The sequence below is a fragment of the Ranitomeya imitator genome, chromosome 1, assembly GCF_032444005.1.
Source record: "Ranitomeya imitator isolate aRanImi1 chromosome 1, aRanImi1.pri, whole genome shotgun sequence".
NCBI classification, from domain to species: domain Eukaryota; kingdom Metazoa; phylum Chordata; class Amphibia; order Anura; family Dendrobatidae; genus Ranitomeya; species Ranitomeya imitator.
In genome coordinates this window covers 385120224-385137737 of record NC_091282.1, presented here as the reverse complement: position 1 = coordinate 385137737, position 17514 = coordinate 385120224, and the positions used below count along the sequence as shown (strand labels likewise).

The window sequence follows — 17514 nt, the reverse complement described above, 5'->3', positions numbered from 1 at the left end:
ATCGCTGCTGCGTGTCAAACACAAAGAGATCACTATCCAGGACGCTGCAACGTCACGGATCGTTGTCGTTCTCGTTGTAAAGTTGCTGAGTGTGACGGTACCTTTATACTCGGGTCAGCTTATACTCGAGTATATACGGTATCTTATGACAGGGAGATTTTTTCAACACATCTAGTAGTGAACTTATTATTGTTCCAAGATCTATTGACTAAAATGTGGTTTGTTTGTTTGTAGGAAAAAACCTTCAAATATTATGGTGCTTTGAGTTTCATTCAAATATATATTTTAGGTTTATTGTTAGGAAGATGTTTGATACTTCTTCCTCTTGGCATCCGTTCCGGTTTTCGTGAAATAGAACAGGACTTGTTTTGACAACTGTATCACAACCTTCTAACATTTTCATATTTTTTGTGGGATGCATCTATGTATTAGTTACTAAAACTATGTTTCTGCTTTATTAGATGGGATTCACAATTGTTATATTGTACATAGGAAAGGTGCATAGAATTATCTCATTCCCAGATTTTGACAGGGATATTCCAAGAAAGGTGAGAACTTACTTTTCTGATTTATTTCATTTATCTAAAAGGGGTGAACAGTCGTTCATCCGTTTACTGCAGAAAAAAAAACTATATTCAAAATGTATTGAATAGATTTTCAGGTACAGGAGTGGTTGCAATTTATCTATCACATATGAATACAATTCCCCATACACTATAATGCTTAGCTTAGCCTGGTACTCCTGTGTTCTCTATTGGAGAGCTGCTGCCAGGCTCCTCTGGCAGAGGCTTATCTCCAGGGAGCATGAAAGGGTCATCTCCTGAAATTCAGCAGATTCTTCTCTCCCAATACCTCATCTGTCTGTAAAGAGTTGGCATGCCCTATTCTATCACCAGTCACCTGCTCTAGGGAAAAAATGAAATATGTTGAGAGCACCTAGAACACTAAGGCTATGTTCACACTTTGCAGATTCCACTGCGGATTTTTCCGCAGCAGAATTCCAAAATCCGCAGTGAAAACCCGTCGCGGTTTTTACTGCGGATTTATCGCGGTTTTTACTGCGTTTTCTTCTGCGGATTTTCATCTGCAGTTTTCTATTGGAGCAGGTGAAAATCCGCAGAAAAGAAGTGACATGCTGCGGAATGTAATCCGCAGCGTTTCCGCGCGTTTTTTTCCGCAGCATGTGCACTGCGTTTTTGGTTTCCCATAGGTTTACATGGTACTGTAAACTCATGGGAAACTGCTGCAGATCCGCAGCGGTCAAATCCGCTGCGGATCCGCAGTGAAATCCGCAAAGTGTGAATATAGCCTTAGCCTGTCTGCAGTACTACATAGCACAGCTAGATTCCTCAACCTGTCAGCAGAACTACAGAGCGCACCTCGAACCCTCAGCCTGTCTACAGAACTTCACAGTTCAGATAACCAGTATTGGAAATAAAGCAGCAAACACACTTGTAACCGGCACAAGAAACAAGAATTCCAGCCTTTCCATTTTTACAGACACTGTCGTATTACCAGTGCTACTGCCACAACTGAGTAACTGTATGTTCACACATGGCAGATTTTTTTTAGAAACTACATTTTCTGTGGGAAGTTGTAAAAATTTCTTCAACAAATCTGCCATTGGTGAAGATAAAGCTACATTTTGACATATCTACTATATAATTGTCTAAGGGGTACTTCCATCTGTCCGTCTGTCTGTCCCGGAAATCAAGCGTCTCTGATTGGTCTCGCCAGCTGCCTGTCCTGGCTGCCGCAACCAATCAGCGACGGCCACAGCCCGGCCGAGAATTAGTCCCTCCCTACTTCCGTCCAGTCAGTATAGTATATAGCACAGGCCACGCAGTATTTTTCTGCTATATACTACATGGCTCCTATATACTACGTGGCCTGTGCTATATACTATGTGGCTGCTATATACATACATACATATTCTAGAATACCCAATGCGTTAGAATCAGGCCACCATCTAGTATATGATAATATAGTCGAAGTTTCGATACAGATATGCTGATGATGCACTCATAGACATTAGTAGAAATCTAAACAACTATCTGCCACTGTTCATAATGAAATCTAGAAGAGTACAAATGTACAAGGAAACCAAAGCTTTTATTAAGTCTAAGAGACCAGTAGCTAATTTGGCTTCATGGAAGCAACGTTTTACATCCAATGTCACTTCTTTCTGTTTGTAGGTATTTCCTTTACCTTTTTTATACATTGGCAATCATTTAACAGGATTATCAGGCACCCAGAAACTAAGGTAAGAAAAATATTTCATTTGTGCTTTTATGTATGTAAAGTCATGTAGGGTTTGTCAAATATGAAATACCTAGTCATAAGCATTACAACTAGTGATGAGCGTGCGTGCTCGGATAAGGTGTTACCTGAACATTCTTGTCTGCTAATAGAGTGTCTTCGGCGTGCTCGAATAATATGTTGCGCATTGACTGCATGTCTCACGGCAGTTCGACAGCCGCAACACATGCAGGGACTACCTGTTTGTTAGGCAATCTCTACATGAGTTGCGGCTGTCGAACAGTCTCGAGACATGCAGGCGCGAGGACTTGAACATAGTATTCAAGCACGTCGAAGATACACTATTAGCCCATGAGCGTTGTTATGATCAGGCGGCCTTGGAATAACATGAAAAAACCTTCGCTGGAGTAGTGGTAACTATACAAACCGCTAACCCTGAACTTATCACAGACACTCGATGTAGCCGTGGGGTGTACCTATCCAGACCTAGACACCTCGACACAGCGGGAGGACTAATTATCCCTAAAGATGGAAAATAGGAAAACTGACTTGCCTCAGAGTAGACCCCCAAAGTATAGGCAGCCCCCCACAAATAATGACGGTGAGTAGGAGAGGAAAAGACACACACAGGCGGAAAACAGATTTAGCAAAGGAGGCCACTTCTACCTAGATAGGGAAGTATAGTACAGGATACTGAGCGGTCAGCACAAAATCTACAAAATATCCACAGCAGAAAAATACAAAAACTCCACCACCTAACTAAAGGTGTGGAGAGTATATCTGCAACTCCAGCGAATCCAACCAGACTGAGAAAACAACAGGACAGTCGAAGCTGGAACAAAATAGAAACTATGAACAGCACGAAAAAATAGACACACAGCCTGTGAGCCTAAGAAAAAGAATCAGACACTTATCTTTAGCTGAAATGGCAGCAGGCAGGAGAGGCCAGGCAGAGAACCATTACTGGCAATAGAACATTGACAACTGGCAGGGACTAATGAGTCCTGCAAAGCTAAATACCCCAGTCAGCTTTGCAATTAGCAGATACACCTGTCCAATCCTGCAGTCCAGGCCCAACTGCATTACCATCTACAACCACCGGAGGGAGCCCAAAAGCAGAATTCACAACAGTACCCCCCCTTGAGGAGGGGTCACCGAACCCTCACCAGAGCCCCCAGGCCGATCAGGTTGAGCCCGATGAAAGGTACGAACCAAATCAGCGGCATGGACATCAGAGGCAGAAACCCAAGAATTATCCTCCTGGCCATAACCCTTCCATTTGACAAGGTATTGAAGATTCCGCCTCGAAAAACGAGAATCCAAAATCTTCTCAACAACATATTCCAACTCCCCATCGACCAACACAGGGGCCGGAGGATCAACAGAGGGAACCACGGGCTCCACATATTTCCGCAACAAAGATCTATGGAAGACATTATGAATAGCAAAAGAGGCCGGAAGCGCCAGGCGAAAGGACACCGGATTAATAATCTCAGAAATCCTATAAGGACCAATAAACTGAGGCTTAAACTTAGGGGAAGAAACCTTCATAGGAACATGACGGGAAGTTAACCAAACCAGATCCCCAACCCAAAGCCGGGAACCAACACACCGACGACGGTTAGCAAAACGTTGAGCCTCCTCCTGAGACAGTACCAAATTGTCCACCACATGAGCCCAAATCTGCTGCAACCTGTCGACCACAGAATCCACACCAGGAAGGTCAGAAGGCTCAACCTGCCCAGAAGAAAAACGAGGATGAAAACCAAAAAGACAAAAAAAATGCGAAACCAAAGTAGCCGAACTAGCCCGATTTTTAACCCCTATCTGACCTTGGACGGGATAGTACGTCCAAGGTCAGATCCCCTGCTTTGATGCAGGGCTCCGCGGTGAGCCCGCACCAAAGCCGGGACATGTCAGCTGTTTTGAACAGCTGACATGTGCCCGTAATAGGCGCGGGCAGAATCGTGATCTGCCCGCACCTATTAACTAGTTAAATGCCGCTGTCAAACGCAGACAGTGGCATTTAACTACCGCTTCCGGCGGGCGGCCGGAAATGACGTAATCGCCGACCCCCGTCACATGATCGGGGGTCGGCGATGCGTCTCCATTGTAACCATAGAGGTCCTTGAGACCTCTATGGTTACTGATCGCCGGTGGCTGTGAGCGCCACCCTGTGGTCGGCGCTCACAGCACACCTCCATTTCTGCTACATAGCAGCGATCAGCAGATCGCTGCTATGTAGCAGAGCCGATCGCGTTGTGCCTGCTTCTAGCCTCCCATGGAGACTATTGAAGCATGACAAAAGTAAAAAAAAAAGTTGAAAAAAATGTTAAAAAAATAAAAAAAATATAAAAGTTTAAATCACCCCCCTTTCGCCCCAATCAAAATAAATCAATAAAAAAAATATCAAATCTACACATATTTGGTATCGCCGCGCTCAGAATCGCCCGATCTATCAATTAAAAAAAAGCATTAACCTGATCGCTAAATAGCGTAGCGGGAAAAAAATTAGAAACAACAGAATTACATTTTTTTGGTCGCCGTGACATTGCATTAAAATGCAATAACGGGCGATCAAAAGAACGTATCTGCACCGAAATGCTATCATTAAAAACGTCATCTCGGCACGCAAAAAATAAGCCCTCAACCGACCCCAGATCACGAAAAATGGAGACGCTACGAGTATCGGAAAATGGCGCAATTTTATTTATTTTTTTTAGCAAAGTTTGGAATTTTTTTTCACCACTTAGGTAAAAAATAATCTAGTCATTTTAGGTGTCTTCGAACTCGTACTGACCTGACGAATCATATTGTCAAGTCAGTTTTAGCATTTAGTGAACCTAGCAAAAAAGCCAAACAAAAAACAAGTGTGGGATTGCACTTTTTTTGCATTTTCACCGCACTTGGAATTTTTTTCCCGTTTTCTAGTACATGACATGCTAAAACCAATGATGTCGTTCAAAAGTACAACTCGTCCCGCAAAAAATAAGCCCTCACATGACCAAATTGACGGAAAAATAAAAAAGTTATGGCTCTGGGAAGGAGGGGAGTGAAAAACGAACACGGAAAAATGAAAAATCCCATGGTCATGAAGGGGTTAAGGGCAAACTCGGCCAATGGCAAAAAAGCCACCCAATCATCCTGATCAGCAGACACAAAACATCTCAAATAGGTCTCCAAGGTCTGATTAGTTCGCTCAGTCTGGCCATTTGTCTGAGGATGAAATGCAGAAGAAAAAGACAAATCAATGCCCAGCTTGGCACAAAAGGCCCGCCAAAACCTAGAAACAAACTGGGAACCTCTGTCGGACACAATATTCTCCGGAATACCATGAAAACGGACCACATGCTGAAAAAACAATGGAACCAAATCAGAAGAAGAAGGCAATTTAGGCAAAGGCACCAAATGAACCATCTTAGAGAATCGGTCACAAACAACCCAGATAACCGACATCCTTTGGGAAACAGGAAGATCGGAAATAAAATCGATAGAAATATGCGTCCAGGGCCTCTCAGGGACCGGCAAAGGCAAAAGCAACCCACTAGCACGGAAGCAACAAGGCTTGGCCCGCGCACAAGTCCCACAGGACTGCACAAAAGACCGCACATCACGCGACAATGAAGGCCAACAAAAGGACCTACCAACCAAGTCTCTGGTACCAAAAATACCAGGATGACCAGCCAACACAGAACAGTGAACTTCAGAAATCACTCTACTAGTCCATCTGTCAGGAACAAACAGCTTCCCCACAGGACAACGGTCAGGTTTGTCAGCCTGAAATTTCTGAAGAACCCGTCGTAAATCAGGAGAAATGGCAGAAAGGACCACCCCTTCCTTCAAAATACTGACTGGCTCCAAGACCTCAGAAGAATCAGGCAAAAAACTCCTAGAGAGGGCATCAGCCTTAACATTCTTAGTACCAGGAAGATACGAGACCACAAAATCAAAACGAGAAAAAAACAAGGACCATCGAGCCTGTCTAGGATTCAACCATTTGGCAGACTCGAGGTAAATCAAATTCTTATGGTCGGTCAAGACCACAATACGGTGCTTAGCTCCCTCAAGCCAATGTCGCCACTCCTCAAACGCCCACTTCATAGCCAACAACTCCCGATTGCCGACGTCATAATTGCAGTCCGCAGGCGAAAATTTACGGGAAAAGAAGGCACACGGTTTCATCAAGGAACCAACAGGATCCCTCTGAGACAAAACGGCCCCTGCCCCAATCTCAGAAGCGTCAACCTCAACCTGAAACGGAAGAGAAACATCCGGCTGGCGCAACATTGGAGCAGAAGAAAAACGACGTTTAAGTTCTTGAAAGGCAGAGACAGCCGCAGAGGGCCAATTCGCCACATCAGCGCCCTTCTTAGTCAAATCAGTCAAGGGTTTAAGCACGCTGGAAAAATTAGCAATGAAACGTCGATAAAAATTAGCGAAACCCAAAAATTTCTGAAGGCTCTTCACGGATGTGGGCCGAATCCAATCATGAATGGCCTGAACCTTAACCGGATCCATCTCTATAGATGAGGGAGAAAAAATAAAGTCCAAAAAGGAAACCTTCTGCACCCCAAAAAGACACTTAGACCCTTTCACAAACAAGGCATTGTCACGAAGGATCTGAAATACCATCCTGACCTGCTGCGCATGAGACTCCCAATCATCGGAAAAAATCAATATCGTCCAAATATATGATCAAGAATTTATCAAGATAACTCCGGAAGATATCATGCATGAAGGACTGAAAAACAGATGGAGCATTAGAGAGTCCGAATGGCATCACAAGGTATTCAAAATGGCCTTCGGGCGTGTTAAACGCAGTTTTCCATTTATCACCCTGCTTTATACGAACAAGATTATAAGCCCCCCGAAGGTCAATCTTAGTAAACCAACTAGCTCCCTTAATCCTAGCAAACAAATCAGAAAGCAAAGGCAAGGGTTATTGAAACTTGACCGTGATCTTATTTAAGAGGCGATAATCAATACAGGGTCTCAAAGAACCATCTTTTTTAGCAACAAAAAAGAACCCTGCTCCCAACGGTGAAGAAGATGGACGAATATGCCCCTTCTCCGAAGACTCCTTAATATAACTCCGCATGGCGGTATGTTCAGGTACAGAAAGGTTGAAAATTCGACCCTTAGGAAACTTACAGCCTGGAATCAAATCAATAGCACAATCGCAGTCCCTATGCGGTGGAAGGAAACTGGACTTAGGCTCATCGAATACATCCTGAAAATCAGACTAAAACTCCGGAATTTCAGAAGAGGGAGAAGGGGCGATTGGCATCAAAGGAACATCATTATGAACCCCCTGACAACCCCAACTAGTCACAGACATGGACTTCCAATCCAAAACAGGATTATGTACCTGCAACCACGGGAAACCCAGCACTACAGCATCATGCAAATTATGGAACACCAGAAATCGACAATATTCCTGGTGGGCTGGCGCCATGCGCATGGTCACCTGTATCCAAAACTGGGGCTTATTTTTAGCCAAGGGTGTAGCATCAATGCCCCTTAAAGGAATAGGATTCTGCAAAGGCTGCAAGGGAAAACCACAACGCCTAGCAAAGTCAAAGTCCATCAAATTCAAGGCGGCGCCTGAATCCACAAATGCCATGACAGAAAATGACGACAATGAGCAAATCAAGGACACAGATAAAAGAAATTTAGGTTGTACAGTACTGATGGTAAATGAACTCGCGATCCTTTTTGTCCGCTTAGGGCAGACAGAAATGACATGAGAAGCGTCGCCACAATAAAAACACAACCTGTTGAGACGTCTGAAACCCTGTCGTTCCGTTTTAGACAGAATCCTATCACACTGCATAGGCTCAGGAATTTGCTCTGAGGATAACGCCATAGCGCACGCAGTTCTGCGCTCCCGCAAGCGCCGGTCAATCTGAATGGCCAGAGACATAGAATCACTCAGATTGGAGGGTGTGGGAAACCCCACCATAACATCCTTAACGGATTCAGAAAGACCCTTTCTGAAAATTGCCGCCAAAGCATCATCATTCCATTTAGTCAGCACAGACCATTTTCTGAATTTCTGACAATACAATTCAGCCGCCTCTTGCCCCTGAGATAGGGCCAACAAGGTCTTCTCAGCTTGATCCACAGAATTAGACTCATCATACAATAACCCCAATGCTTGAAAGAAAGAATCAACATTAAGCAAAGCAGGATTGCCAGATTCCAGGGAAAATGCCCAATCCTGTGGGTCACCACGCAGCAGGGATATGATGATTTTAACCTGCTGAATGGGATCGCCAGAGGACCGGTGTCTCAATGCAAAAAACAGTTTACAGTTATTTTTGAAACTCAAAAATTTGGATCTGTCACCAAAAAATAAATCAGGAGTGGGAATCTTAGGTTCTAAAGCATGAGTCTGAACAATATAATCTGAAATACCCTGTACCCTAGCAGCAAGCTGATCCACACGAGAAGCTAATTCCTGAACATTCATGTTAGTACTAGGTTCCTCAGCCACCCAGAGATTAAGAGGGAGGAGAAGACAAAACAGGCTGAGGAAAAAAAAATGGCTCAAAACCTTTCCTCCCTTCTTCTGAGATGCAATTAACTCATTGTTGGCCAGTTGTACTGTTATGATCAGGCGGCCTTGGAACAACATGAAAAAACCTTCGCTGGAGTAGTGGTAACTATGCAGACCGCTAACCCTGAACTTATCACGGACACTAGATGTAGCCGTGGGGTGTACCTATCCAGACCTAGACACCTCGACACAGCCGGAGGACTAATTATCCCTAAAGATGGAAAATAGGAAAACTGATTTGCCTCAGAGTAGACCCCCAAAGTATAGGCAGCCCCCCACAAATAATGACGGTGAGTAGGAGAGGAAAAGACACACACAGGCGGAAAACAGATTTAGCAAAGGAGGCCACTTCTACCTAGATAGGGAAGTATAGTACAGGATACTGAGCGGTCAGCACAAAATCTACAAAATATCCACAGCAGAAAAATACAAAAACTCCACCACCTAACTAAAGGTGTGGAGAGTATATCTGCAACTCCAGCGAATCCAACCAGACTGAGAAAACAACAGGACAGTCGAAGCTGGAACAAAATAGAAACTATGAACAGCACGAAAAAATAGACACACAGCCTGTGAGCCTAAGAAAAAGAATCAGACACTTATCTTTAGCTGAAATGGCAGCAGGCAGGAGAGGCCAGGCAGAGAACCATTACTGGCAATAGAACATTGACAACTGGCAGGGACTAATGAGTCCTGCAAAGCTAAATACCCCAGTCAGCTTTGCAATTAGCAGATACACCTGTCCAATCCTGCAGTTCAGGCCCAACTGCATTACCATCTACAACCACCGGAGGGAGCCCAAAAGCAGAATTCACAACAGAGCGTGCTCCGATAACACCTTATCCCAGCACGCTCACTCATCACTATTTACAACTTCAACTCCATAGAAATCTCATTTCCATTCAGTGCTGTTCACATGCCGATGGCGCAATCTCTGGAAGCTGTCCGTCCCAATAGACTTTATTTGCTAAAATATATCATACCGCCTTCTCTTGTTGACATGACAAAGCCATTGCACTTTACTCTTTGTGTTTCTATTTTATCTCTTGTTTAAGGACAAATAAGCATCCGGGAAATGGAATCCAAATGTGTATTATATAGCTTGCCGCAAAAAAAAAAAAAAAAAAAAAACTTTAATTATATGTGTATGTAAAATAAAAATTGGCATCTCGACTATTTTAAATGCAGAACTCCTTTCTGTTGCTTTCCTCTGACAGAAATACAACGTGGTTTTGATCTCTAGTGTAACAGTTGTTCTGTTTGTTAAGTAAATAAGGCAGCACACTGTAGCGCTAAAACATGCAAACTTGAAAACACGAAATTTGAACTGCATTACTGCACTAGAAATATGAAAAATGAGAGCTTTTAGCGCATAAAAATGGCCAATTTTATGTGTACCTGGTAGCCTCTTTAAGGCATCTCTCTTATACCAGGTCCTACGCTTGCCTTCCTCGCTGAGAATAAACGTCTCCATCTGAATGGGTGCATGTGAAACCTCTTCTTAGACTAAAATTCTCTCTCTCTGTGGAGGGGTATTGGACCTGCTGTAATTAAAACACCTGAAGCTAGGAGGCGGGAGTGCACGATCAGAAGGCTAGAGAATACATTTCAAAAACCTGACCGGCACATCCAAACATAGACTAGTAAATAAGGCAGCACACTGCAGCGCTAGCACATGCAAACTTGAAATACGAAATTTGAGAATTTTAGTCTAAGAAGAGGTTTCACATGCACCCATTCAGATGGAGACGTTTATTCTCAGCGAGGAAGGCAAGCGTAGGACCTGGTATAAGAGAGATGCCGTAAAGAGGCTACCAGGTACACATAAAATTGGCCATTTTTATGCGCTAAAAGCTCTCATTTTTCATATTTCTAGTGCAGTAATGCAGTTCAAATTTCGTGTTTTCAAGTTTGCATGTTTTAGCGCTACAGTGTGCTGCCTTATTTACTTAACTATATACGCGTTGGCGACTCTGGGTTCAGCACCTGTTCACACTGAGTCTATGTTTGGATGTGCCGGTCAGGTTTTTGAAATGTATTCTCTAGCCTTCTGATCGTGCACTCCCGCCTCCTAGCTTCAGGTGTTTTAATTACAGCAGGTCCAATACCCCTCCACAGAGAGAGAGAATTTTAGTCTAAGAAGAGGTTTCACATGCACCCATTCAGATGGAGACGTTTATTCTCAGCGAGGAAGGCAAGCGTAGGACCTGGTATAAGAGAGATCCCGTAAAGAGGCTACCAGGTACACATAAAATTGGCCATTTTTATGCGCTAAAAGCTCTCATTTTTCATATTTCTAGTGCAGTAATGCAGTTCAAATTTCGTGTTTTCAAGTTTGCATGTTTTAGCACTACAGTGTGCTGCCTTATTTACTTAACTATATACGAGTTGGCGACTCTGGGTTCAGCACCTGTTCACACTGAGTCTATGTTTGGATGTGCCGGTCAGGTTTTTGAAATGTATTCTCTAGCCTTCTGATCGTGCACTCCCACCTCCTAGCTTCAGGTGTTTTAATTACAGCAGGTCCAATACCCCTCCACAGAGAGAGAGAATTTTAGTCTAAGAAGAGGTTTCACATGCACCAATTCAGATGGAGACGTTGATTCTCAGCGAGGAAGGCAGGCGTAGGACCTGGTATAAGAGAGATGCCGTAAAGAGGCTACCAGGTACACATAAAATTGGCCATTTTTATGCGCTAAAAGCTCTCATTTTTCATATTTCTAGTGCAGTAATGCAGTTCAAATTTCGTGTTTTCAAGTTTGCATGTTTTAGCGCTACAGTGTGCTGCCTTATTTACTTAACTATATACGCGTTGGCGACTCTGGGTTCAGCACCTGTTCACACTGAGTCTATGTTTGGATGTGCCGGTCAGGTTTTTGAAATGTATTCTCTAGCCTTCTGATCGTGCACTCCCGCCTCCTAGCTTCAGGTGTTTTAATTACAGCAGGTCCAATACCCCTCCACAGAGAGAGAGAATTTTAGTCTAAGAAGAGGTTTCACATGCACCCATTCAGATGGAGACGTTTATTCTCAGCGAGGAAGGCAAGCGTAGGACCTGGTATAAGAGAGATCCCGTAAAGAGGCTACCAGGTACACATAAAATTGGCCATTTTTATGCGCTAAAAGCTCTCATTTTTCATATTTCTAGTGCAGTAATGCAGTTCAAATTTCGTGTTTTCAAGTTTGCATGTTTTAGCGCTACAGTGTGCTGCCTTATTTACTTAACTATATACGAGTTGGCGACTCTGGGTTCAGCACCTGTTCACACTGAGTCTATGTTTGGATGTGCCGGTCAGGTTTTTGAAATGTATTCTCTAGCCTTCTGATCGTGCACTCCCGCCTCCTAGCTTCAGGTGTTTTAATTACAGCAGGTCCAATACCCCTCCACAGAGAGAGAGAATTTTAGTCTAAGAAGAGGTTTCACATGCACCCATTCAGATGGAGACGTTTATTCTCAGCGAGGAAGGCAGGCGTAGGACCTGGTATAAGAGAGATGCCGTAAAGAGGCTACCAGGTACACATAAAATTGGCCATTTTTATGCGCTAAAAGCTCTCATTTTTCATATTTCTAGTGCAGTAATGCAGTTCAAATTTCGTGTTTTCAAGTTTGCATGTTTTAGCGCTACAGTGTGCTGCCTTATTTACTTAACTATATACGAGTTGGCGACTCTGGGTTCAGCACCTGTTCACACTGAGTCTATGTTTGGATGTGCCGGTCAGGTTTTTGAAAAGTTGTTCTGTTTGTATTATTCCTTTTAGTTTTTTGTTTTATCTGAACTACCATGAGGGGCGACCAGAACATGCATATAGGTGATTAGAAAAGCGGGAAAATGCTTCAATACTTTAATCTGAAGCCCGTCCTTCTACACTACTATAAAAGTGGCTGCTCAGAGTATTGAGAAGTGTACTGTTAGGTACCTGGCCAGCAATAGAGATGGCAGCAATATTTTGCTGTTCTTTCTACCCAATTGTTAAAGCCGCACGCTAGCATTTTTGCCACCGGAGTGGTATCATTAATCCTAGTTCCCTGCCTCTGGTAAAATCCTTATCAGCTGCTGTCTTCTGTTCCCCCCCCCGCACTGCTCCAGTCCGATTCCGTCATCTTGTGACCGTATCTCCTTACTGATCGGTAGTCACAGCTCATGGTCACAAGCTCTCAATGTACTGTAAGTCTATAAGAGCTTCCTTCTGGCTCTCCTACACTTACATTGAAAAGTCGCTTACGGCTTGCCAAGCAAGCACTGGAGTGACTCTCTTTTACTATAGGCATAACCGCTGCAATTCGGCTGTAGTGCAGCGGGGTTGGTGCAGTGCAACGGATAGGCAGGGACCACATAAAAGTGCAAAGCAAATGTCTTTTAATGTCCAAAGAAACTTACAACTGGAAAACAAATGGTCTCCTTCGGATCACAGCCAGGGCATCAAGACAGTCCGTATCCAAGACCGGTTGCCATGGCTGAAAGCACCGCCGTGTCTCGCTGGGAGAGTGCCAGGCGTTTTGCTTCCCTTGGCTTGTGTTACCTCACACGAGCCGGATGTTGCAGAGTTTTCAAACCAAGACTGACACACCCAACCCTTTGCTGCAGTTTTTAATAGAATCTGTGGCAATGGGACACTTGTAAGACCCGGTATGGAGGGAGCAAACAGCCCCACTTCCATCCTGTAGATCGCTCCAAAAATAAAAGTCCTTAACGGGTTTTCCTAAACGTTGCCTTGGTCAAATAACTAGACCAGGTCCAGACTTACTTTATTTTGCACAGCAGGCACAGCTATGCCTATTACTGCAATGCATTCTAGTGGTATTTAACCCCTTAATCCCATATGATGTACAGTGTTCCGGCGGTACAGGGAAGCATCGTGCAGGGAGGGGCTCCCTGCTGGCTTCCCTGAGACGATCGGTACAAGGCGATGTGCTCACCTTGTACCGAGCGTCTCCTCCATGCAGGCCCCAGATCCAAAATGGCCGCGGGGCTACTTCCGGGTCCTGCAGGGAGGTGGCTTACCAAGTGCCTGCTCAGAGCAGGCGCTGGTAAGCCAGGAGCAGTGCATGTCAGATCGCTGATCTGACACAGCGCTCTGCAAAGTGTCAGATCAGCGATCTGTCACTATACAGTGATGTCCACCCTGGGACAAAGTAAAAAAAGAAATTTTTTAAATGTGTAAAAAAAAAAATTCCTAAATAAAGAGAGAAAAAAAATATTGTTCCCATAAATACATTTCTTTATCTAAATAAAAAAAAACAATAAAGTACACATATTTAGTATCACCGCATCCGTAACGACCCGACCTATAAAACTGGCCCACTAGTTAACCCCTTCAGTGAACATCATAAAAAAAGGAGGCAAAAAACAACGCTTTATTATCATACTGCCAAACAAAAAGTGGAATAACACGCGATCAAAAAGACAGATATAAATAACCATGGTACCGCTGAAAACGTCATCTTGTCCCGCAAAAAACGAGCTGCCATACAGCATCATCAGCAAAAAAATAAAAAAGTTATACTCCTCAGAATAAAGCGATGCAAAAATAATTATTTTTTCTATAAAATAGTTTTTATTGTATAAAAGCGCCAAAACATAAAAAAAAATCTAAATGAGGTATCTCTGTAATTGTACTGACCCGAAGAATAAAACTGCTTTATCCATTTTACCAAACATGGAACGGTATAAACGGTATAAACGCATGAATAGCTGGTTTTGGTCATTCTGCCTCACAAAAATCAGAATAAAAAGCGATCATAAAATGTCACATGCCCAAAAATAGTACCAATAAAAACGTCAACTCGTCCCGAAAAAAACAAGACCTCACATGACTATGTGGACCAAAATATGGAAAAATTATAGGTCTCAAAATGTGGTAACGCAAAAAATATTTTTTGCAATAAAAAGCGTCTTTTAGTGTGTGACGGCTGCCAATCATAAAAATCCGCTAAAAAACCCGCTATAAAAGTAAATAAAACCCCCCTTCATCGCCCCTTTAGTTAGGGAAACATAAAAAAATTAAAAAAATGTATTTATTTCCATTTTCCCATTAGTGCTAGGGTTAGGGTTAGGGCTAGGGTTAGGGCTAGGGTTAGGGTTGGGGCTAGGGTTAGGGTTAGGGTTAGAGTTGGGGCTAGGGTTAGGGCTAGGGTTAGGGCTAGAGTTGGTTTGGGTTTAGGGGTAGGGCTAGGGTTACAGTTAGGGTTAGGGCTACAGTTAGGGTTGGGGTTAAAGTTAGGGCTGGGGCTAAAGTTAAGGTTAGGGCTACAGTTAGGGTTGGGGCTAAAGTTAGGGCTGGGGCTAAAGTTAAGGTTAGGGCTACAGTTAGGGTTGGGGCTAAAGTTAGGGTTAGGGTTGGGGCTACGGTTAGGGTTAGTGCTAAAGTTAGGGGTTGGGATTAGGGTTAGAGGTGTGTCAGGGTTAGGGGTGTGATTAGAGATATGGTTGGGATTAGGGTTAGGGGTGTGTTGGGATAGGGTTTCAGTTAGAATTGGGGGTTTCCACTGTTTAGGCACATCAGTGCTCTCAAATGCGACATGGCGTCCGATCTCAATTCCAACCAATTCTGCGTTGAAAAAGTAAAACAGTGGTCCTTCCCTTCTGAGCTCTCCCGTGCACCAAAAGAGGGGTTTACCCCAACATATGGGGTATCAGCATACTCAGGACAAATTGGACAACAACTATTGGAATGCAATTTCTGTTGTTACCCTTGGGAAAATAAAAGTTTGGGGGCTAAAAAAAAACATTTTTGTGGGAAAAAAAATGATTTTTATTTTCACGACTCTGCATTATAAACTGTAGTGAAACACTTGGGGGTTCAAAGTTCTCACAACACATCTAGATGAGTTCCTTGGGGGGGTCTAGTTTCCAATATGGGGTCACTTGTGGGGGATTTCTACTGTTTAGGTGTATCAGTGACACCTGCAGACCAATCCATCTAAGTCTGCATTCCAAATGGCACTCCTTCCCTTCCGAGCTCTCCCATGTGCCCAAACGGTGGTTCCCCCCACATATGGGGTATCAGCGTACTCAGGACAAATTGGACAACAACTTTTGGGGTCCAATTTCTCCTGATACCCTTGGAAACATACAAAACAGGGGGCTAAAAATAATTTTTGTGGAAAAAAAAGATTTTTTTTTTCCACGGCTCTGCGTTATAAACTGTAGTGAAACACTTGGGGGTTCAAAGCTGTCAAAACACATCTAGATAAGTTCCTTAGGGCGTCTACTTTCCAAAATGGTGTCATTTGTGGGGGGTTTCAATGTTTAGGCACATCAGGGGCTCTCCAAACGCAACATGGCGTCCCATCTTAATTCCAGTCAATTTTGCATTGAAAAGTCAAATGGCGCTCCTTCCCTTCCAAGCTCTGCCATGCGTCCAAACAGTGGTTTACCCTCACATATGGGGTGTCGGCGTACTCAGAACAAATGGCACAACAACTTTTGGGGTCCAATTTCTTCTCTTACCCTTGGGAAAATTAAAAATTGGGGGCGAAAAGATCATATTTGTGACAAAATATGATTTTTTATTTTGACGGCTCTGCATTATAAACTTCTGTGAAGCACTTGGTGGGTCAAAGTGCTCACCACACATCTAGATAAGTTCCTTAGGGGGTCTACTTTCCAAAATGGTGTCACTTGTGGGGGTTTTTCAATGTTTAGGCACATCAGGGGCTCTCCAAACGCAACATGGTGTACCATCTCAATTCCAGTCAATTTTGCATTGAAAAGTCAAATGGCGCTCCTTCCCTTCCGAGCTCTGCCATGCGCCCAAACAGATGTTTACCCCCATATATGGGGTATGAGCATACTCAGAACAAATTGTACAACAACTTTTGGGGTCCATTTTCTCCTGTTACCCTTGGTAAAATAAATCAAATTGGAGCTGAAATACATTTTTTGTGAAAAAAGTTAAATGTTCATTTTTTTAAACATTCCAAAACTTCCTGTAAAACACCTGAAGGGTTAATAAACTTCTTGAATGTGGTTTTGAGCACCTTGAGGGGTGCAGCTTTTAGAATGGTGTCACACTTGGTTATTTTCTATCATAGAGACCCCTCAAAATGACTTCAAATGTGATGTGGCCCCTGAAAAATATTGGTGTTGTAAAAATGAGAAATTGCTGGTCAACTTTTAACCCTTATAACTCCCTAACAAAAAAAAATTTTGGTTCCAAAATTGTACTGATGCAAAGTAGACATGTGGGAAATGTTACTTATTAATTATTTTGTGTGACATATCTCTGTGATTTAAGGGTATAAAATCTTAAAGTTGGAAAATTGCAAAATTTTCTAAATATTAGCCAAATTTCCATTTTTTTCACAAATAAACGCACGTCATATCTAAGAAATGTTACCACTATCATGAAGTACAATAGAACAGTGGTCAGAATTGTAAAAATTGGCCCGTTCATTAACGTGCAAACCACCCTTGGGGCTTAAGGGGTTAATATGACTCCTTTTGCATCCTGGGGGACACATACCAACCCTCACATATGATCCTCCTCATTGCCTCACAGGGCCCACTGTTCAGCTGCATGCAAAAATGAGCTGACCAAAGTATGTAAATTTAATTTTGGTTCTACTGTATGTAATGTTAATTTGCTTAGCTTGTTTACTGCATAATTGTATGATACCCTTTTCTGCAAATAGTGAATCAAGTGCAATAGCACTGCTCATAAGCACTCCTTCACAGGGGCCTACCGGGGGATTC

General features: G+C 43.2%; 1 protein-coding gene across 5 annotated transcripts in view; it reads left to right on the top strand.

The window, feature by feature from the left end:
• SLC35D2 (solute carrier family 35 member D2) overlaps positions 1-17514 on the top strand; it is a 222178-nt gene that overhangs the window by 18634 nt on the left and 186030 nt on the right. For all 5 annotated transcript variants that reach the window (XR_011320504.1, XM_069762050.1, XM_069762047.1 and 2 more), the window contains exons 3-4: positions 462-548; positions 2196-2263. Coding sequence is in view for 4 of the 5 variants with exons in the window: in XM_069762050.1 (XP_069618151.1) it covers positions 462-548; positions 2196-2263 (155 nt within the window). In the remaining variant the exon portion in view is untranslated. The remainder of the gene's footprint in view (positions 1-461; positions 549-2195; positions 2264-17514) is intronic.